The sequence below is a fragment of the Falco rusticolus genome, chromosome Z (genome assembly GCF_015220075.1).
Source record: "Falco rusticolus isolate bFalRus1 chromosome Z, bFalRus1.pri, whole genome shotgun sequence".
Classification (NCBI taxonomy): Eukaryota; Metazoa; Chordata; class Aves; order Falconiformes; family Falconidae; genus Falco; species Falco rusticolus.
In genome coordinates this window covers 71,912,445-71,936,719 of record NC_051210.1, presented here as the reverse complement: position 1 = coordinate 71,936,719, position 24,275 = coordinate 71,912,445, and the positions used below count along the sequence as shown (strand labels likewise).

At 40.1% G+C, this 24,275-nt stretch overlaps 1 protein-coding gene across 1 annotated transcript; it reads right to left on the bottom strand.

Annotated features, from left to right (window-relative positions):
• Positions 1-1,264: 1,264 nt before the first annotated feature.
• AMACR (alpha-methylacyl-CoA racemase) lies at positions 1,265-21,084 on the bottom strand. The gene is made up of 5 exons (XM_037373224.1): positions 20,746-21,084; positions 18,282-18,425; positions 15,672-15,832; positions 10,563-10,749; positions 1,265-2,068 (listed from the first exon to the last, which is right to left on the bottom strand). The coding sequence occupies exons 1-5, from the start codon at positions 20,993-20,995 to the stop codon at positions 1,659-1,661; spliced, it is 1,152 nt and encodes a 383-aa protein (XP_037229121.1). The 5' UTR covers positions 20,996-21,084; the 3' UTR covers positions 1,265-1,658.
• Between the last annotated feature and the right edge of the window lie 3,191 nt (positions 21,085-24,275).

Genomic DNA, 24,275 nt, shown 5'->3' with positions numbered 1-24,275 from the left:
GAGCAGCAGAGTGCCAATTTGTCGTTGATGAAACATAGGGGAAAAATCTATATAATGTATCTGGAAAAGGATTTCAATGCACTCCATGAAGGTAAGTGAACCTACCTATTTCCTTAGGGTGCTAGTAGCACATAAAGAGCTTGACAGAAATCTTCCAAACAGCAGCTAGTATTTTTCTCTACCTGCTGTGTGCCACCCTCAATGCAACTGATTAGTTTCTTGGTTTCTGAAAAATAAAGGATCTCAGGATCACTTAGGTGTTTTTTAAAGTCTTACCTGCCAAGAGAAGGCCTTCAAAGAAATCTGCAGTGACATACCAAAACTGTACCTTGCAGGTCAGCCACCTGAGTGAGGCGGCTGATCCAACCTATGCTGAAGTTATATGAGCTTTTCCGACTTCAGTGATTTTGAAGTCAACACTTATGTGCCCTGGAGATGACATGTGATGATGTTTATTTTTCTCTAACACAAGATGCATCTCGGACCAAGCAAATTGCAAATCTTACTGTAAAGGTATATAATACTCAGGAATTTACATTAGTGTGATTATCAGCTGGAAACTGATCCTAGTAGATAATTCTTGCTTCCAGAAAAGTGTTCATGTGGTAGAACGTAACAGGTTTTTTATAGTAACAATGCTGACATTTTTGTCATGACACATGTAAAAAAAGCTAAGTGTATCTCAGCTTTGGAAGTCTTTGTAAGCAACAAACTAACCTTGTAAACAGTCTGACAAAATCATCAAAACCCCTAAATCCTCATATCATAATTCCTGATGTGTTGGACTAAAGAAACCTGTATTAAAGCCATATAACTAATTCTTTTCAAAAGCATATTTTCTTTTTCCTTGAACAAGACTGTTTCAAATGATTAAAAAAATTTTAATTTTGAAGGAAATGAAAACCACCACACAAGAACCATAGTTTAAAACGTGCAGCTAAGGTGCTTAACATCTTTCCAAAAAGAGAGGAAAGGATGAATACTTAGCAGCTGTTTTAAATTTTGTCCCGAAGTGATTTTAATTTTGTTCTGAAGTGATTTTCCTAGCAACTGAAATTCCAAATGTAGTATCATCAAGAGACTGCATGAAGAAAATATAGTCAGGCTATTAAACACAGTCTCTTCATGATAATAACTCTACAGCAGCACATAAGAAAACCGCATTATTTCAATCATTGTTTTGGTATGAATAGGGAAATGAAATAATATGGTAAGATAGAGAGAAAGAACCCCTTCTTATCTATGAGTAAACAACACAATCACGTATTTAGGAAGAATATAATTGTATTTTATGAAAAGTATTGCCTTTATGTCATTACTACATATGTTACAAAGCAAGGATGCAACTGAGAATTAAAAGAAACATTTCACAGGATACAGTATTTAAAGAAATATCTTGATGCTTTGCAGCTACTTATTAAACCGCAAACTGTGTAGATCTTCAGAACACAATTTTGGCATCATTCTAGACTGCAGACCATCCAGGTACACAAGTAGTAACTCCTATTGTATTGTTTTCAATTAAATTTAATGCTTCAATAATTATTAAAAAAATATTTAAAAGCAGTATCATGCAAACATTTATTTGTCATATAATTCAATTTTAATGCATAAAAATTTCCTGTATCAGCCTGAAATTTGTCTGATCTGCATAGAGATTATAAATTAGCTTTTGGTTTACTGAACTCTATTACTTTATCAGAATAAAGTTTATCAATCTCTTGCTTAGTAAATCCATATTCTAGAAGTATCTCTTCTGTGTGTTCTCCTATAAAAGGATCTCTTTTAAATGATGGAACAGCAGGGGTCCTTGATAGAACAGGAGCAGGTCTAGGACTTATCTCTTCCTGATCGTTTCTGATAAAAGAACTCCTTTGTTTGTTATGCTGATGTGAGGCAACGTCATCAAAGGATAAAACAGGGGTCACACAGGCATCAGTACCATCAAATATGCTGCACCACTCAGCTTGTGTCTTCTGTGCAAATATGGATGCAAATTTTTTCTTCATTTCGGGCCAGTCAGAGAAACTCAACTGACTGGGAAGTTCATGTGAACCTAGCCCAAGACCTGAAAGGAGAAAAGCAAAGTTCAATTACAGAATAGCTTAGACCCATTAGCAAGTGCTGCCCATAACCGTGTGTGTTCCTTGAGAAGCTAATGTTTTGCAGAGAGCCCAACACAGCAGAGCATACTAACTACAAGTCACTTCAAACTTTATTAGGGTATCTATGAGGGGGAGGGAGCAGCAGAACACAATGTTCTATTATTTGCATTTAGACTAAACCACATCAGCTACAGCCTTTTAACTAAGTACATATAACAAACACTCATTTGTATAAACACTTCATAAGAGCAGCAGCTGCCTAGAGATAACATTTTGTCTTGAGAACATTTTCTGTAATAGTTACTGCATTCTCTACTTGGAATAGCAACACAAAAGTCTGCTGAATGGGTCTTGGACTACAGCAATATATTTATCTCATAGAAGCCACTACATCTGCCAAAGCTGGACATTCAGGAGGCTACAGTGTTTGAAGTCCAACACAATCGGGTTATCTCTATGCCAGAGACGAGAAGATGGAGCGGATGGATATACCCAGACTTGATGTGCATGGGGTAGCTCAGCTGCAGGTGCCTGCAGGCCGAGTGACCTGCTTCTTGACTCCCTCAGTCCAAATGGACTCCAGCAGTGTTTGCGGCTCTCCCTTCTTCAGCACACTTCCCAGGTTCCAACTCTCCACTGCCGCTCTTTTGGAAAAGTGAAACACACAGCCCTTACACTCACTAACTGCTTAAGAACCCTGCTTCCCAGAAGACTGGTTGCATGGACCACCTAGGTATGCAATACGCACATCCCTTCTGAGACACAGGAGCAGAAGATGGGCACACAGACTTTGTACTGAAAATTTCTTGAACAGGCACATTCTAGGCCCTCTCCTTAACTAAACACCTTCCCTCTCATTGGGGCATTTACATCTCTCCTGTGCTGCCAGCTTCCCATGTCTCTGAAGGATGTCCCTGTTCTCAAGAATTCTGCTCTCTGCAACCCCTGCTCTTCCATTCTCCTACCCCAAGGAGGTGCAAAAATTGTTCTCACTTTTTGTAGGGTTTACCTCAAAAAGGAGGTAAGAAACAAGAAAGAGAAAAGGCAATTAAACCACACTTTCAAAATGGAGTTTGTACAAACACAGGTATAAACAGACTCTATGATACCAAACAGAAATCAGAAGTGGTATATTCAAGGCTGTCCAAACAGTCACATCTTGAAAATCTGAAGCATGAACACAGCAGGAAAAATTCAGATAAAGCAAGGGTAAGAAAGAAATTAGAAAGGCTAGAAAACAACTATCACCATAATACTTAACAAAGAAAGGGAGCTGCTTAGAAAACCACAGTAAAACCACACTAAAAGGCAGAGAAAATGTGGAGTTCTGCAAACATGTATTTTTGAGCATTTTTTCTTACACCTTTGCATATCTGGTATCAGATTGATGATTTGACTTGCACCTGTTAGCAGGCTTACCTAGTAGATGCTTGTTTGTAGATATAATTTACATAGAACTCCTCTGATCTTTAGCTGTAGATAGGCAGAAAAAACTTCCTGTATCGTCTATTTCTACCACTTCTTTATCATTGAGAGGTGTAGACATATAGCTACTGAACCACACAGGGGAGAAGAAAGGAAGATCATGTCCATTCTTCTGCTATGCAAGTTCTTAATGCTCATAATCTCTACTACATGCGCTTCTTGGGGCTCATAGTCTCCCCCAGGTTATCAGAATATTTAAGAATATCACTGTTGATCACAAGATCCTTAAATAGTAGCTCTGAAAATGAATACATGCTTTGCAATCTTACTTTGGTAATGCAAAGGAAAACAGAGAAATTGCCAACCTCCAGACGCAGAAATACAGCCTTGAAGTTGTTCATGTTTAGAAGAAAATCAACACAATCAAAGTCAGAATAAGCATTTTCATCTCTTATTAGAGATTCCTACAGATATCAGAGTAAGTATTACTACAAGGTAAACATCAGTCCTTATTGAGTTACCAAGTCATGTGCGCCTTAGATCACTAAACTTAAAATCTAGTCTTCATAACCAATCATATCAACCTAAAAAAAGATCAGCTGAAGATTACTCGTACTGGTTGAGCATCTATAACTAAATAGAAGCTAACAATGCTTTCAAAATTAATTTTATTATTAATCTTTACAGTATAAAACTAAAGATGAACACTGCTATGTAGTTTACTTAAGAACTAGGATGAGAGGCAAATTCACTTTCACAGTAAGTAACACTAAGTAACAACAAACTATCCGAGATTCTGTCTCAGTACATGCAATCTTGTCAGTTGGAAACATCGTAAGTATTTATTTGCTTATTAATTATGGTTTGGGTTCTAGTAGCCAGTCCAACAGGAACAGAGCTCTGCCATTACCCCATTACCAATTATATTTGAAGATCATGCCGGATGGAAAGTTGGCTGAACCTAAGAGTACATGCTCTAGCAAAATAGAACAATATGCAGAACCTGGAATTTAATATTATATGCTCATTTTCCACTGACCACTGAAGACTTCAGCTTTAAATAGCACAAAGCAACAGCATTTAAGCACTACAGCTCCTCATTTTCCAGCCTGTGCTAACCACTTGTGGTGCAGATGAACAAAATCACAGCAGGAGTGACTGCGTCAACAAGGGAACAATTATACAGCACAGAATTGTTTGGGATACCACAGGATGACAGATTTCACCCAACATAATCAAAAGCGAAGTATCTTTTACACAGAGTAACTGGTAAGACAATCACAACTTGTTTCCAAGGCTTTTTATTTCAAATTTTCAAGTAGGGATTTTTGTTTAGAAAAGCCCAGGAAGCTACCCTAGTACAGCTTTGAAATAATTTTTGAGAAACAGCAAATTAAGTCTCCTTACAATGATACAGCTTTAAGTCTCCTTTAAATGCTATAGCTTTATTGACATATATCTGCATGTCATTTATTAAAGCAACAAATTGAAATCTCTATTTCTACAGATCTTCTTAGACAAACTGCAGTAAAATCAGGCATCTATTTCAAGAGAAAGAAAACAGTAAAATTAATTAGATAAATCAGCAAAGTTGCTTTGGTACATTGGAAATCATTCAAACAGTTTCTCGCAGTACTTCAGCCATACCATTTTAAAAGTTTATTTAGGATCCCTAGCAGAGCTTTGTTCAGGATTTTCTTGATTTAACTCGCTGATTTTCTTTTCCAAATTGTATGCTCATAGCACAGTAATTTTGAAATTATGTTACCACAACATGACTGAATAGAACCATTTAATATGGGAATCCTTAATTTTGGCCCAATCCACAGCCATAAGGTATATGTCACTGCACTCTCTCTAAACATAATTAATTCTCATCCTGAGAAGGAACTGAACTTTAGAATATTCCAAGACAGTAGTGAAATTTCATTAAAGTAACCATGTAAATCATTTTTTAGAAAGTGGCAGTCCAGGAAAAGGTTGATCAGGCCCAGAATACTACCACAGCATCACTGCAAATGCATCCATAGCTGTAATCCAAGTTGACATATTTAATTACCACAATTGCAAATATTCTGATGCAGCAAGAACGTGGACCTCTACAGTACTTGTACAATGTAATTCTTATAATGATAAGTAAATTCAAATAAAACTTAACATTATATTAACTGAGGATATGTAAAATGTAATGAGGAAACTGTTCATCCACGTTGCATGTCTTGACAACAGCGTATTGAATTCAGTACATTAGCAGATTTTTAATACAGTACACAATACTTTATAATCACAAAATGGAGAGCCCTGTGGAAATCCTTCATAATGATGTAAACTCTGTTTTTCAACTGCTTCCTAAGTTTTTTCCTTCTTTTTAAATAGAAGTCACACAATATAGGAATATCATAGTAGTAAGAAAGCAGTGCTATCAAATACGTGTTCAGAACTTTAGTGATTGTTAGTGCTTTTCACATCAGTTTAAGTTGATACTAAGTTTACCTCATGTAACTTGAGTTTTACACCATGTGATAACACAGAACCAAACTTTTACTCTCACCTGATATACAACATTTACTGTGTTCTCCATGCCTCTTGTAGCCTGGCTACAGCAACACTAAGCACATATTTACTAAAAATCAAAAGAAACCTGCAGAAGCAATTTACAGGTCAGTTGGAAGACATTCTGTCTCTGTCAAAACATTGAGACTTAATATTAGTAGCACATGTTTCTTACATCAGATTTTTCATAAGATGCAAAGGCATTCTAGATATTTATTGGTTGACTTCTGTAGTAATAAAATCAATATAAGCGAAAGGATTACAGCGTGCTTGTTAACATCCAATAGTCTATAGTGAGCCCAGAATACAATTCCTAATACTACAGCTACTACAGCAATTATTTACTGTATCTATTTTATATAATATTCTCAAAGATTCTGCATTTTAAACTTAAGTTTCCCTCTGCAGACCCCTTAAGAACTTTCCCTGCCATGTCATTAATTGCACGCGGGTCCAGCACTGGGTTCCTAATTCTGCAGGGAAACACTGAACAAAAACTAAAGGGAAATTAGTTTCACTTCTGCTAAGCAGAATTCTGTGAGCAGTGAGAAATGATTCAGAAATCATGTTCCTTTCTCAATTCTGCAATCTTTAAATCTGCAACTCTTACATTTACAAGGATATGGGTGTTGCATTATCATTATATAGGTGTGTCAAAAGTAACCTACCCTCTGGCTTTTGAACATATTCTATCTGGAACAGCACCAAATTGTTCATCAGCAGAAATGACCAGAATTATGGGGAAAAGGTATGAAATAAAATTATGGAATTTTTAACTGGCACATACCATTTTAAAACTACTTCAAAGCAGGGAATTAATGCCTGGGACTGACAATTCAGCCTAAGTCAAAGCTCTCTGGGTTTGTGAATGAGCAATACATTCTCACAAGCAGTTTTTAATTCCCTAGAACATTCAAAGGCTTAAATTTTGAAATGAATTTCTGCAATAGATACCCCAGAAAGGAAAAAAAAAATCCCTAAACCACAAGAAGGATCTGCTGTCCTGATTTAGTACACTTACTTCAGAAAACTTGCAACCGTAACTAACTGCACAGGATAAATATTTCCTATGTGAAAATCTGAACAATTCATAATATGCACCTAAACTACAATTAACGAAAGACCACTTATTTTAAATGCAGCATTGTGAAAAAAACTTGAATTGGTCTGATACTTTAAACAACATACCTCTTACAAAATAAACAAAGAAAACTGATTGACTATAAACAAGTACAGATTGTGATACAATAAAGGCAATAAGCACAATTTCCATAGAAGACTGTAGTCTGTATGCTGCATTTTTAAAATATGACAGAAACAGCCTGAAACACACACAGCTGTGACTGCAGGTGTTGCTTACTTACAAACAGATGCACCAGTTCTTTATTGCTGGAATAACTGTTTTTGAAGCTTAAGCTGTTAAAAGTCAAGCCCTTTCTGAGCATTGTAAGCATAAGGAATACTTTCAAACATGAAAATAAAGTTGTCCAATGTGCGTGCCCCAACATAGGCAGATGGATCCACAGTTGTGGCTCCAACTTTATGCCCTAAATTTCTGAGAAATAACTAAGAGAAAAGCAGAGATTTTTAGCATTTTTGTCAGAAAACAGTTATCTAAATAAGACAGAGACCAGTCAGTGATCATATTATATTGCCTGGCCACTGGATTCATCCATCAGAGCTTCTTTCTAGATAAGCTGGCTGTCTGGTTGAGAGAGAAAAGCCTCAGTCTTGCCCTGTAGCAGTGATCAATAGAAGGCAGCTGGAGTGTCCAGCAAAGGTTCACGGAGAATAAGTGACAAACAAGACCAGACTTCATTACAGAATTCATTTTCTTTTTGAACAAATAAAGATTCCATCCCACTCTTATAGCTTAAAAGTAAGTTCAATTCAACTTAATCTCTGGAGAAGAATAAAATCCTGCAGCCATGAATACTATAGGTCAGTGTTTTATCACTTTAAACCAGACATATGGGTATTTAAGTAAGCAGACTTTCTCTTTTCTTGTTTCCTTTATATTAGATACAGGCATTCTCCCTGAAGACATGTATTGGAATTCCAAATTCCCTAACTTCCAGCGCAAAAGCTTACATTCTACTTTGATACTGTTTTATATTTCTTTTTGTTCTCCAACTCCACTTCTTGTAAGCAAAAAAGTCTCAAGGGACTGGATGAGAATAACATTTCAAAGAACTGCAAAGTGCAGAATTATCAACTATATACTTTCTTTTTCAAGATCGAGTAGCTTAGAACTGGAGCTTGCAAACAAGTTGTTTTTCTTAGCACAACGAGGGACAAATTACCAACTTCTTCAGCCAAAGAACATGGCTCTTCCAAACTTGACAGTGATCTGGGGGCAGCACAAAATGATGGACATGTCCCTGTTGTTACTCCAGGAGCCTGCCTTATACATTTGATGCATCACTATGTACCAGTCTGGATATTCTATGCAATTGCATGGCCCTTTTTGACCGTGGCACAAGAAAAGCAGTCATTTACAGCCACAGATGTGCAAGAACTTCGGGAGCATCACAGGTTGCAAGAGAACAAAACCAAAGCATACAGAACAAGATCTCTCTTTGGGATCCTACTTACCAAAGGCATACCCCACCTTACAACCCCTGTACCTTCGTTTCATTTTATCATGCTTCTGTATTTCAAAAACTCTTGGAAGTGCAGGCCCCAGCACTGACTATGCTCTTGTTGGCACAATGCAGTTGACTGGGGCTGAGCTGGCACTTCCCTACGAGAGAAATTGCCGTGGTTTGATCCCAGCTGGCAAATGAGCAACACACACCCACTCACTCAGCCCCCTTTCCCCCAGCAGGATCAGGGGAGAACTGGAAGGGTAAAAGTGAGAAAGAAACTTGTGGGCTGAGATAAAACCAGTTTAGTAATTACAAAATAATAATATTAATAATATTAAAAATGTTAAGGGGGGAGGGGGAAAGATAACAAAGAGAGAAGAAAAAAAAACTCCAAGAAAGACAATGATGCAAACAAAAACAACAATGATGCTCACCAACTGACCAATGCCCAGCCAGTCCCCCAAGCAGGGACCCCTTGCCAACCTCCCCCTCTAGTTTTATTGCTGAGCCTGACATCATATGGTACAGAATACCCCTTTGGTCAGTTCGGGTCAGCTGTCCCAGCTATGCCCCCCCCCAGCTTCTTGTGCACCCCTAGCCCCTCACTGGTGGGGTGGCAGGCGAGGCAGAAAAGGCCTTGATGCTGTATAAGCTCTGCTCAGCTGTAACTAAAAGATCCCTGTGTTACCATCACTATTTTCAACACAAATCCAAAACACAGCCACATACAAGCTGCTATAAAGAAATTTAACTCTATCCCAGCCAAAACCAGTAAACATAACCCATGCTACAATTTAAGTAATAATCAGTGGGGAGGGACTGAGCAAGAATACGGAGTTACTCCACTGGCACCCTCACTCACCAAAGACTTACCACATGTAAGTCATGCACATTCAAAAGTCGTTCACACAATACTGAGCACATCCACTTTAGGTATATCCTTTGTTGGTATTCCTTCTACTTATTAAACATAACAAAAACTGCATTTGGAACTTTTTATATCCTTCATATTCAGAATAGTGGAAAGAGAATAAACACAAATTCTTTTCTGAATTTTTTATATTTTTATAAATGCTGTATGGAAAACATAGCAATCTACCAAAGGAGCATCACAGAACAAATTATTATAAAATTAAATAACCAGTAAGAAGCTAACAGCACAACTGATCAAAAGCTTGAAGTATACAAACAGTTCAAAGGTAAAGAGCCACCTGCGAGTTTCTGTTTTAACTTCACACAATTATTCTGCATGACCCATTCTAATTTCTCAAATATTATACCTTCTAGTCATATTTTAAGAGTATTCAGTCAAATATAAAAATTATATCCATAGCTGGGCACTAAAAGCACTCCGAAATTGTGTGGTTGAAATTAATTTATAAAGCTGGCTTTTCTTCTAGAAAAATCCTGTTCTACCAAGAAATACTATGAACTAGTTCCAATGAACATATGATTTCTGAAACAACTTAAATAGTTTTTATTAAAAAAAAATCATATCACAAATAACTGAAATTGCTTGAAATTTTATTTGCAATACCAAAGAATTAGGTCTCCTTTCTAAAGTATATTGACAATCCCTTGAAAAAAGTGGGTTCCAAAAATAGTTGTTTAGTGCTTCAGCCACATCATTGACTACCATTACCATAACTCCAGAAGAAAACCTCTAATTTAAGTGCAGTTTCTGAGTGTAAGATGAAGAAGGGATGAAAACTAAATCAATTGCTAGAAGAAAAAAGTTAACTAAACTGCATACTACTACCCAATTTGTTTCAAGAAATGTTCCACTTTTACAAAGAAATCAACATAACCAATGTCATGATGAATCAAACCCAAGATTAAAGAATTCATTCAGTCATGCTTTGATGATGTGAAACAACTCCAAGCTACTTACCATTTATTAACTGCTCATAGAATTGAGGCTCAATGGCACCAACAGCCATGTATTTTCCATCAGAGGTCTTGTACGTCTCATAAAATGGTGCACCACCATCCAGCAGGTTCTCACCTCGAGGTCTGTTCCAAAGTCCCAAATTTTGTGATTTCCACAGGAAAGAACTTAGGTAGGCTACTCCTTCTACCTTGAAGATTACAAGAAAAGGTAACAGCTTCAGTAAATCAGTCAGCATGTTACCTTAATCTTACATAAAACAAAACAGCAGAAAACTACTACCAGTTCTGTACTTTAAGATTTTTAATGACAAAATCTGTAGCAAGCAGTTCAGTTTTTAGAATTTTCAGTTACAGTTTATATTGCATACAATAAAACATCTAGAATTAGAGAATGAGTATAAATGTAATAATGCAGCTTCAGATAGCTAACACACTTCCAACGCAAAAAGTTTCCTCGTTTAGCAATTTTAGAATCATTAGGAGTTCCCAAAGGGAATGTAATTTTAGGTGATGGGACAAGCTTCTTGGCTCTACAGAACATGAAGCATCTGACAGCTGTCAAGCCTTCTAAACTTCTGGAAATCAAGATGTAAGTATCAAATTTTTATCTCTACCTCTTTGAATTTACTGATTATAGTAAGACTGCTATTTTTAGAAGAAAACTGGAAGGAAATAAAAGGTTAAAGCTCTCTTACACCATGTAAACTAGGAAGCTCATCTCCATCAACTAAGTAAAAAAAAAAATTACTCTCCCACTCTCATCACTGGCAGTGATATAGACATAGCAAAGTAATCTCTAAACAGGCAAGTGTCTGATGAAAACACTAGAAAACATGATTAATCCCGTTCCAACTTGCTCCTTAAAATTTTGTCTATGTAGAATATCACCAGATGAAAATTCAGTTTGTTCAGCCTTCCAATAATTATCAAGCTTGTACCAGTCTTTCCAAGCCAAATCACATCCTACAGTTTTGCTCACCAGCATAACCCATTTTCTTCCAACTGCATTAGAAAAACTGTAAAAGAACATGAGGCAGTAACAGTATATGGCCACAAACATTCCAGAGAAAAACCTGAGCTGTATCATTTTGAGTATCATTTTGATTCATGCATTTTCAGCTGTGCAAAATTAACCTAATATTGTCTATAGAGAAAAGCACAGAGATTGTACCAAAATAAAAAGTTGCTGAATTTTCATGTGGAAAGATCTACCAGTTTCTACCTTTCTAACCAAGAAATTAAAACATGCAGACCTTTGAAGTATTTAGCCATTACGGCTTCTCCATTTAATGTGTGTTACTTGGCTTCTTTCTCAAGTACCTGCCACAAGGACAGGAATACTTCTGCCCCCCCACTTGTCACATGTTAAAGTCAATTAAAATACTTCCATGTGATAAAATACTGTATACCTTCATCTACATGTTTGCAAAATGATTGCAAGGATATCAAAATAGTGTTTGCTTTACTAATAATCTGATCTTGCACTGCTCACATCAACAAAAAAGTGCACAAAACCACACTGGAAGTAAGAGTAATAATAGATGGGGATAACATCAGAATAAGCTCTAACTGCAAATAAGATTTTGGTGCTGATGGAACTACTTACAGTACCTACATACAGTGCTACTTACCCTGGAAACACTTAGGAATTTTTAAGACAGCATGTATGTTTTGGACTGGTATAGGGACTTTAGAAATATCCCTGGCTGGGCAACTGGACAGCTAGCTTCTGCCTGAGGCCCACTGCAATTCAGAGACAAGTAAAAAGATGTCTAACATCTACACCAAATGCCCAGAGGCACGCTCAAAAAACACCACACACATTAACACGGTCACGTTCTTTAAAACTTGAAAAGGACAACATGGGGAGACTCCACTTAAGCCTAATGGCAGAATGATTATACAGTAAGAGCTATGTGTTTCAGTTGATGGTTCCTTCATGTTAAAAACACCAGCGGTCTGAAGCAGCAACAAGAATCCAGAGGCACCACCCCACTGGGTGACCCGTTGGCTCCAAAAGTCTTCTGTTCCTTCTTGCAGAGTGAAACAGTTCAAACAAAACTGAGCGTGAATCCACACCAACGAAATCTTTATCCTCATGACTGATGAATGCTTCTAGGATGTGGGAGGTTTGATTTTTAATACCTCCAGGCTGAGAAAAACATGGAACCCCAGTCTTCTGCTGGACACCTAAATGCTCTTGCCACGAGACTATTATGCAAGTGTTCATTACCCACCATCCTCTTTTGTGGCTGTCTTTTCACAAAGGGTGAGTCATGCTTGGTCAGATGCCCACCATCAGTAGAAGGCTCTGTGTCTGAATTTGGAGCAAACTTAAATGTGGCCCCGACTCACATGCCTCTATTCCAGTGTGGTGCAAGAGCGCAGACGTACAATTGTGCCTACTGACATGGTTCTTGCGGTGTCCACTCCACAGCCTACTCAGCCCATGGGAACTATCAGGCTCACTGTAAGATACCTATGATCCCTTTAATGTCCAGGAGAACAGGCAGCAACTAACATGTACCAATCCAGATCAGGCATCTAATTCTCCTAATGTAGACAGCTGAAACGCTGGACCCAGCATCTACTTTTTCCGCAGTGCAACAACAACACTAGACACTGTGAACAGATGATGCAGATCTAGCCCTTCAACTGATCCCCTCTATACTCTTTTTGTATTAGTTTAGTTTCACTAACTGGAGGAGTTCCTCATGTGTGTATTACCGATCATAAGAAGCTCTCACGCCATTTTCAGCTTTCAGCATAGTAATTAGAAATAAAAGATAAATAACAAATTCTTCTGTAACAAAAATCTGGATCTCAATCTAGAATTACCAGCCTTAAAGACAAGAAATAATTATTTTTTTTAGATTACTTCAGAAAAGTAGGCATTGGTATAAAAGAAAAAAATAAACAAGTGGTCAGGAAAACAACCTGTGAAGATGAAAACAAAAGTAATCCTGAGGGGAAAAAGCTGCTAAAAAAAGAAATTCATTTTCCCTCTTCTACCACAGAAAATTCCACCATGTGTCAGATTCAGACCACCTAAACAGCTTAAGTAATAGGCCTACTAAATAAAAAAGAATGTTAAAACAAAATTACAGCTGAAATATTGCTGCAGTATTATGATCTTAAAATATCTACTTCCATGATATTTAGACATAAAAGCAGGCTCATCAACCCGGTCTATTTAATTGTCTTTGCTGCTGCTGATGCATATTACGTTTTTCAATTGTCTCACTGAAAGTCTGTTCAAGTGAAAGGAACATAACAAAATCCCAGGTAAAGTACATCCCGTGATACTGGACAATATTCCATCCATTTCACAGGATGCCAGGAACATCAGCAAGGAACTGTAAATTCTGCAGTTATAATGAGACAAGAAAAAACTGAGAAGTTTTGAGGGCTTAAAAAAAAACCTCAAAAAACCGCAACACATTCCATTCCCAATGAGTCACAGATCTCATTAGGACATCAGTGGACTGACTGACATTGATTCCTTCCCTTAACGAATTCTTTTAGTGGTTTAAAGTACCAATAGTGAAAATATGGTAATACTCCAAACTACAAGAAATATCTTTTTAAATATTTGAAGACTTGTCACAATTCAGTTTTTTCTTCAGAAATATACAAACTCCTTCAGTTTTCCTTCGTAGGTCATGTTTTTAGACTCACATCATTTTTGTTGTGTTTCTCAAACTCCTTCAAATTGCTCATTTTTTTTGTGAAAGATGATGGCCAGCATCAGAAACAGTATCTTCCCGAGGCCTTATAAATGTTGAATAGATTAGAAGAATTACTACAGAAACTTTGTTGGCTCAGTTTCCTGTTTATACATCCTAATACAGTGAGTGTGTGTTTTACAACAGCATGACATTGTTGACTCATGTTCAGCTTGTGACTACTACAAACCCCCAGGATTGTACTTTAGCCAATTGTTCTCATACTGCATTTGTGCAGCTAATTGTTTCTGCCTAAAAGAACTACAGAGCAGTGGTCTCCATGAATTGCAGCCAATTTTTTTCAGGCCATTTCTCCAATTTGAAAAGGTCATTTTCAATTCTAATCCAAGTGTCCATGTTCTTCCCACACATGTATTATCTGTAAATTTACTAAAAACTCACTCATCCATCATTCAGCTTATTGGAGAAAACACTGAAAAACAACCCCAACAGACATCTGTAGAGCTCCAGCTGGTAAGTTTTTCATTTTGTCAATCAACTACTAATAACTGTTGCTGGGGTAAAAAAAATTAGACCAGTTTTGCACTGATCCCATAGAATTTTCATATAGACCATAATGCTGTGGCCTGCTTCTGAGAATGTCATGCGAGTTTGTCAAAAACTTACTGAAGTCAAGACAGCTAACATCCTGTACTGTTCTCCTATCTTCAAGACCTCTTCAATAAAGGGACATTTTCCAATTAGTATAATTTTTTTAAAACTTAAAATATATTTAAGTCCAAATCATAGCCTTCACTGTATCATAACATCTCGAACAGAGGTAAAATTTTAATTGCAATGCTCTTTAATAAAAAAAAAACAGAAAAAGAGACAGAGAGAGAAAAAACACTTGCAGGTAATATAGGTTTCAAGGATAAATGTAAACATGTATTTTTCCTCTGTGTGTAAGCGGGTAGCCTTGCAGTGAAAAAATCCATAGTATTCATCATTAAGCTAATTTAGCCTTTCATTTATTTTATGCCACATTAACACAAAGTGTTTGAAATTGCCTTCTTGGCAATAATCCATAGCAGTGTAATTATTCAAGGGAACAGTGCTTCTAATAGGACAGTATCATCCAATATATACAGCTAATATTTTCTGAAGAAGGCAGACTGGTAAAAGGAGAGGTAGGGAATGGCACAGGGGGAAAGCCACAGTATGTGTCCCATGTCATAATGATGCTATGGCAACAGGGATATGTGAAAACTGCTTGCACCTGAAGAAATAGTGATTTTATGAGATTAGTTACCTTCCCTTTCCCAAGTTCTCAATTTTTAACTTTATGAATAGTTACAATTTTCTCTCTTTTACAGACTTAAGAGTAGAAAAAAACCCAAACAAGCAAACCTAAGAAACCCCACCTTCCTTGAGACCAAACTTACCATACTTGCATCAACAATCTGCCCTTTGCCAGACTTGGTACGTTCATAAAGGGCTGTAATAATGCCCAATGCGCACATGACACCTCCACCAGCAAAATCAGCCAGAAGATTTATGGGTGCATAAGGATTTTCATCTTTTCTACCCAGCTTTGACAGCACACCTGACAGTAGAGCAATCAAAGCAAACGTAAGTATGAAATTAATTATAAATATTCATTTCTACAATTAAAGTTTCATTATTTTAAGACTATGCAAGTAAACAAAAAATAAAGCAAATTCTACCAACAGTTTTCTGTCTCAGCTGTGTCTTAGCAAATAGGTACTCTTTAATTCACAAAAGAATATAAGAAATCATATTAGTGCATTTAAGTAAAGAGACTAATAAAAGTCTCACAAATAAACCATTGATAATTTGCCTACATAGAGACAAAACTTCATCTAAAAAACCTTTGTATATCCATAGAACCTCCCCCCTAAAAATTCAAAAGGCATTATAAACATGACTCAAAGCAACTTTAAATTGCTGTTCTTTGAATCTTTCGAAGCAAAAAGGCAGAGGTACAGTCTTCTGTGCGCATAACCCATGAATAATAATCATAACAGAGGATTTCATGCTGATAAGCATACGTCAGGCCTAACCTCCCTCTTCAATACCTTTGGGGAAAAAAGGCTGCGTGTAAGAGGAATAACACAGAAAAGTTACCTCTGACTGCATGCAACATAGACACAGAGAACCTATGTTTATGCCAGCAATTATGCAGAAATTAAAGGGAACAGAGGAAAGGCTAAGCCAGTTTACTTCAGACAGAGCCTCTGAACCTGCCAGTGTTTCTCCGTTATCCTAAACAACCTCTTTACTGTCACCTTACTCTTTGTAGTTCCCTCACAGTGACTCCCTTCAGGCAAGCAAGGAACTCTGCAGTACGATCATGCCTCTTATGCCTGTAGCTTAAGGTCTAAGATTTGCAGCACGGATGGTCAAAATTTTCTGAGAACTGCATGCTTCTTCTAATGCACTGCTTAGTTAGCTAACGGTCTAATGCACTTCCTAAGTGCAAGCAAATGAGTGCACTGTATAAAGAAGTTTCCAAAGCCTGTAGTGTAAGCATAAAGCCCTGTCGCTGACTAAAGGCTCACTTCTAACAGTCTAAAGGTCGTCACAGGCACCAGCAGATTAACATAATAACTTATATCTGGAGTTCCTAATGCAAGCCATTTTTAGTTAAAGAAAGCCAAAGTTCATCAGGAAAATAATCAGGGGACGAGATACCATTTTTGAGAAATTACACCTCTCGAATACCTCGTCCTATTTCCTTTAAATATGCAGAACAACTTGTGTGAAATTTCAAGCAAAATTATTTCATTTTAGGAAGGTATCACTAACCAAAATACCACTGATTAAACCAGCTCCAGAGAAAACAGCACTTATTTTTGTAAACAAAAAGTACTACAGTCTAAGGTACTGATGTACTATGCTGTTCCTCTACTGACTCTTTGCCTATGCTAATAAGTAAAAATATCATAATACTTTGAGATCATCTGGACATGAAGTCAAAAGCGTTTCAAATGAGGCATCCTTTCTTTACTCTTTTAATCTCTGACAATCTTAGATAATGAGAGAAGACTGAACAAATCTCTGAAGAAACTTAACTCTACAACACAACTTCCCAGAGCAGGTGATACAGGATCACCACATCTGCAGTACCTGGCCTTTTGCTGGGGCTAAAAGAAATACTTTATCCAAGAAGTTTTGGGCCACTTTCCCCCCCTCATAGGCTCAGAGAAGCAGCAGAGACAGCAGCAGCGTGAACACCAGTAGGTGGGGCCACGCTGACTGCTATCAACAGAGTTGAGTAATTTTATTATTGTTACTGCATACTTGCAGAATCATGACACTTAAGAACAGCATACTGTTACAACACCGTAAGGAAGCAATGCATTGGCACTTTATTTTAAGCCTGCTTTTCTTCTGGTTGGTATCAAGCAGAAAAGCGCAAAAGCTCAAATGGCTGAGGCCACCTAGCTCTTTGCTCAAAAAAACCTGCCCACATACATGCAAAATAGCCTGCAGCCCTTTTGGAATTATAAGCATAGAGATTTTCTAGGAGAGAGGCCCTGAAGAAAGACAAAAATGCAAAAAAACTTCAGCCCTCTCTTCAAAGAGGAAAACTTTGTTCAGATAAAATAGCACACAGGAAAAGGCCTGAGAAGACACGCTGATCCAGCCTAACAGCTCACTGCTGCCGCCAAAATGAGCAGCCCGTCCAGCCCGTGTTTCTTCCTTTCTTGTGCAGACTTTATGTTTGTTGGATCTCTTAATTAACTGCTTCACCTCAATAACCTGGTGGGAAAATATCCTCATTTCTCCCGGCCCATTTTTGACTTGTGAGGGAGCTTACAGAGGGGTTAAGCAAGTGCCAGAGCTGACTTAAAGGAAGCAGGAAAGAGAAGGAAACGCTTTCACCAACAGAGACACTTCAGATGTGCTCAGCTGTTCAATCAGACTGCACTTCTAATAATTTGAGCTACCTGCAAATAACCTTTCAATACATTCTTGAGTCTTGATTTAAGGGGGTAAAAACCCTTATTTGACAGGAAATTACAGCGTACCTGATAAAGCCAAATAATTGATGTCATGACCTGCAGATCTAGCATATTTTCCTGTCTGGCCAAACCCAGTAAGTCTAGCATAGATGAGTCTGGGATTCTCCTGTAGAAGGATCTCTGGACCAAGCCCCAGTTCTTCCATGACACCTTAAAAAGACAAAGGCACAGAATCCTAATTCATGTTTACTTTTCTTAAGATTCAAAATATACATGGTTCAAAGTTAATATACAACAACAGATCTGAACTGCAATTTATGAAGTAACACATTCTAATTCAGTACCCATATTACCATGTGAACAGCCAGAACATTATAAATTACCAACATACTCCATACAGTTTGAATACAAGACAATTAAGTGGAAATTAAGCTTTAGGATTCTTCCTTTTTTTCAGCTTTTTTTCCTGTTTTACTTCTCCAAAAGTTTGCCATACAGCTTGCTGTAATCCATGTACTGCTGAATGAGACAGAAATCTATCAAAAAGCTTGTTAAAAAATAGCGGGGGGGGGGGAGGGGGGGCGGGAGGAAGGGGAGAGGAAGGGGAGAGAGAGCAAAATCTTACGTTTTCCACATTAAAATGACCTGAAATTGCTTTCCTCTTTCATTGGAATATACTTTCCTCACCATACTAGCCCCTCTGTACCCCATGTGTTCCTCTTAAGTCATTGATGCAAATGGATTGTGCCACTCTTCCACAAATTATATGCAACAATTGCACAAAAGAAAATGTGTTCTTTTGTAATGCAGAAAGTAAGGAACTTTTAGAAATCAATGAAATGTAGATTTGGTCAGCATGGGTTTACAATAATCAAGACAAACTCTGATCTTGCAGTTTCAAAAGAAGCAATTTCAAGTTGTAAAACATGACAGTTTTTTTATTGTCTCAGTCAGCTTGGTCAGACCATGGCCTATAATCTATATTGACACTACAGGAAGACACATTTTGGAGGGGAAGGCATGATGTAACTTCAATGCCTATTCCACCCTAGAGTCTATTATTGCAACTTGTTTCACAGACTAGTCCATAATGTTACTAAATCTTCAAATTCCTTAAGCTCTGTTTCTGTTGTCTCACTTCCAAGGCAGTGGCAAGTATCTTCCTTACTTGTCATGCCAAGGACAAAGTGAAATTTCATGAAGCAAGATTTTCACAAGCACTAGTGAGAACTGGGTGCCAGATTACCCCTGGTGTCACAAAGTCATTGTCAAAAGGTGAATGGTACATGTGTATGTAAAGAAACCCTCCTGCCACTTGGGCCCTCACCTTCTCATTGGCTCACACCAGCTTCATGCTGGATCACAGATTTGCCTAGTTCAGTTACAGGCCCATAAAACCTAATATTGGCTAGTTACAAAATTACCTGCATTTCCAGATTTAAAAAAAAAAAAAAAAAAGCCAACAAAACTAAAGAAAACAGAAATTTCCATAAGAAAAAAATACATCCTATTAGAAAATAGAAGACTAGTTACAATCAGAAATGGAATTGAATGGCTTAATTTTGTTTGCACAGCTTCTGAGGCACAACACAAGAAACTCTTAAGGTAAAAACCATCACAGTCATAAAACCTTGCCTTCAGAAAGAAAAGCATTACCTGTGACAAGGTTACATGAGCCTGTTTATGATGTGTGATGCTTCACTTGCTACAGCCTTGTATTTCTAAACCGACTGCAGAAACGCCACAGCACTTCAGCTGGCTCCTCGCTGAAGCACAATCATTCATCGCACAGTTTGGGTTGGAAGGGACCTTTAAAGGTCATCTGGTGCAACCCCCTGCAACCAGCAGGGACATCTTCAACTGGATCTGGCTGCGCAAAGCCCCCTACAACCTGACTGCGACGATACTGTTCACAGCGGTACTGCTCACCCCGGACCATCCTGGAGGTGCAGCGGGGATGCTGAAACCGCCCGCGCTTGAGCAGCGGATGAACGCCCGAGCGCGGTTTATGAACAAAGAGCATGTCAGATCTCTAAGTCTTCAGAGGAATAGTAAGCTCTGAGACTTAGACCACTATCTGCTGTGTCTGACCCACGTACCAACAGTGCAAATGTGAGGTGAACTGTATCGGCAGGCCTGAGCGCACCCGGGGCCGGCGCCCGGCGGACCCCTCGGCGCAGACACCCCCGGGTGCCACCCAGACACCTGCTCTGTGTCCCGGCCAGTGGGGCAGGGCCCCGGCCGGGCACCTTCCGCGGCGCCGTCCCGTCCCGCCGGCGCTGGCAGGGCTTGTCGCGCCGCACAGACCCCGGTCGGCCCCGCGGCACTTTCCACCCCGTCCCAGGAGACAACCGCCATGGGCCCTGCCCTTCCCACTTCCAACCACGCATTCCCAGAGATCACGGGCTGACAGCCGTCCCCTCAGCACCGCGGCCCACGGCCCTTCGCTGCCGCTCGCACCACAGCGGCTCCGCCAGGCCGCCCCCCTCCCGCCCAGGGCCGCCCCCGGCCCCCAAGGCCGCCGCCTCACCGTGGCGGAAGGGCTCGATGAGGACGTCCGCCCCGCAGCACAGCCGCCGCAGCGCCGCCGCGCCCGGGGGGCGCTTGAGGTTGAGGGCCAAGGAGCGCTTGCCGCGGCCCTGCACGTCGGTGGCCACGGCGGAGCGGGGCGCCCGGTCCACCCGCACCACCCAGGCCCCGAAGTCGGCGAGGATCATGCCGCAGAGAGGCGCCGGCGCCAGGCCCGCCAGCTCCAGCACTCGCACCCCGCTCAGCGCCATGGCGGCTGCCGCCTGCCGAGCGCCGAGACGTCGATCCCCGCCGCCGCCTTTAACGGCCGCCCGCGCCGCCGCGGCGGGCCCGGGGCCGGGCTGAGCGCCCCCGCCAGCCTCGCTGTGCCGGGCGGGGCGGGCGGTGCCAGCACCCTCCCCGCCTGTGCTCGGCGTTGCTGCCCGGGGCCTGAGGAGGCTGGCGTGGCCCTCGCCCCTGGAGCGGCCCCTGCTTGCTCCCGGGCCCCCGCGCTGCACGGAGGCCGCCCCGCTGCCCCGGGGGTCTGGTCAGGAGGGGGGCGTTCTCTGGCTGCCGGCGGTCGGGCAGGCAGCGGGGAAAGTGAAAATCAGCACCCGTTCTCGGAGAACCTCCCCGGCGTCAGCCATCGCGTACCGGCCCCGCAGCCTCCCTGGGTCACACGCTGGGGTGTATTAGCCGAAGAGCTGATAAAAACTGGGGGGGTGTGTGGGGTGTGTGTGTCACCACATGTGCCTTTAAACTGGCTGCCTGGACCTGTTAACGCTCGCTACACCAGCCTGTGGCCCCTGCTGGAGGGGCAGAGCCCAGTGCTGGGGCAGCAACACCTTGGGCAGCCCCTGCTAGACCTGGTCAGGACAGGGCAGACGCGGCTGTCCGTGGAAGGTACGCCGCCGGGGTTTCAAAAAAGTACAAATTTTAATCAAGGTCTCGATGCTCGCAGTGCACCCGGGTGAAGGTGTTAGCTCAGCGGTGCCACAAAGGGAAGACGGTCACCACGGAGGCCATCAGCCCAGCACCCTTCTGCCGGCCAGCAGCATCACGGAGCTTCGGGCAGAAACATCTCCTGTATCCCCTGAGCAGAGCACAGGGGCTTGTGTTTGGTTAAATCAGACCAGGTTTAATAAAGCCCACATTCATGCACAGTTGCTCTTTTAATGCAACCTGCCAGAAGAGCCGCCAGGTTCGGCTGGAGACCCTGGTCGTTTTGTTTCTCTTTAGGTTGCTGGAGGGAACAGACATTCATCCAGGGGAGGTGGTGAAACAGGCATTGGATTAATACGGCTTTTCAAATTTGCATGCTGCTCCCAATATTGCAGGTTACAAGGCAGGAGACAAAGTGAAGAGTCTCTTAAAATCCATTCCATGCTCTTCTTATTTGTTTCTTTAGATTAGTTGGACTACAAAAATGTGTACAGGCTGCAAATATGAATGCAGGATTTGTTCTACCTCAACAATAACAAGAAGAGGTCTGTTGCCAGAGTACACTTTATTTTCCAGGGAGACATCTGGTCCTGTCATGCAGGCACTGATTGCATCCATTGCTGTGCTGCCACCCACAAGAAATGGCTTGCTTTTGTTTATTACCCATCCCTCTTAGAGACATTACTCCATATAAAGGTTTGTTTCCACAGACATCTTTGTGTTACTGGGATGCTGCATTTCTCTAAATGATTTTCAGTTTCCTTTGTCCCCTCTCACCTTCAGGTCTTGGAGTTTGAGCTGAACAGGAATGGGCAATTTCTGTTGTGTTGCCTTCTTTCATTTCACCTGATGCTGTTTAGTTTATGACATCCAAATAACACCATCATCACACACTAGACAATATCTGGATTTTGTTATGATTTAACTGACCAACCCTTTGCACCTGCTTTTTCATTGTCATCCATCATTACAACGGGTACTCTGTGGCAGAAGCATTTGAGTCAGGACCATACTAAATTAGTTCAGTTTCAGTGAGGTGGCAGCAGCATTTTATAAGCATTAAATCCACTTTGAAATATTGGATTTTGATAAACTGAGAAATAAACAGTTTGGTTATTAAGATATTCTAATTAACCAAGTGATGAGGTTAATCATCTGAATCCAGTGAATTCCCCTGAAGCAGCAAGTTAGTCAGCAGAAGATATGCATTAAAAACAAGGAGCTATCCCCTAGCACAGGGTTGTATTAAAAACAGTGCAGCACTTATTTATGTGATACCATTTAATACACATCATTAATATGCAGCAGCAAGTAGGTGGCTGTGTGAATTCAGCACTGCAGAGGCAATGGGGAAAGGAGACTGTTTTGAAATTAAAACCGCAGTGTGGGTGGCAGGACACTTGGTTGTGTTTCACACCTTGTCAGACTGCTTTTGTGACTTTTATTGAATTATGTCAGTGAGTTGCTACCTGTGTCACCCTGTGAAATGTACATAATCCCTGTAATGAAATCAGTTTATTCTACAGTCAGTGTTAGAAAAATGAAATTATATATATTATGTGTTGTATCAACATTTCTTGCAGGGGTGCAGGCACTTCTGTGATACAGGTTGGATACGCTTCGTGCCACTTTGACAGTTTGTATCAGATTTGTTGTTTGCAATTGTTCTTACTTTTCAGTCCTTTGGAAAAATACCAAGGCAGGAATGTGAGGTTACAGCTGTACACAAAACCTTGATTCTCCCCTTTCACGTGTATGCTGTTTCCAGTTCAGTCCATCTTAATACATGGTTAAAGAGATACCGGTATCAGTACGGTTTGTATTGGTTTTGTTAACTGAGAAAGCAAAAATTGCTCACAGCTGTTACATTATGTCAAATCTTGATAATTATAATTGCCTAAAAAAAGCAAGTGGTAGGTCACTACTTAGGGTGAAACTTTTCTAGTCAATTCAAAAATATCTGTATTAATCTGAAATTAAGAACTTTAAGGACTCTCATTAAATTTGTGGTGGTATTTTTGGGTCCCAAGTTTACCAAAGCTTTCAAGCTTGGATGCTTTATCCTGAAGCCTGCATTTATGCCTTGCCCTGAATAGAAGCTGTGCTGCATTCATAACACTTCTCAATATCCACAGTGTCGGTGGTACTCCACATTTCTGACCTCATATTGTGTGCTGTGGTGATACACTGTCCCTCATACAATGTGCTTATCAAATGCAGCAGCTTAATCTCTGGAATTTCAGTAGGTTCTTCAGCTTGGAGCATCTCTTTGCCTTTCTGTGTTTCTCTGCTTCTGTGTGAGTGTAGATTCACACATTATTGCTCACTCTCTTAAGTGTACATCCCATCACACACCAGCAAAAAGCCCCAAAGTGAATCTATCCTGAGATTGATAAATTCCTCTAAAATAGTTGGGAATTCATTCTGCCTGAAAATCTGGCTCTGAAGTTATGAATTATAGAATTAGAAATTAAATCTTAGCCTCATCCACAGAAAGTAATCGTATAGGCTGTTGCGTGTTACTTCATTTAAACTGACATATCCTAGAAAAGCTACTGTTTGTGAGTTTAGTCCAGTCAGTCATTGGGGTGATGATCTGGCCTTGCTGCA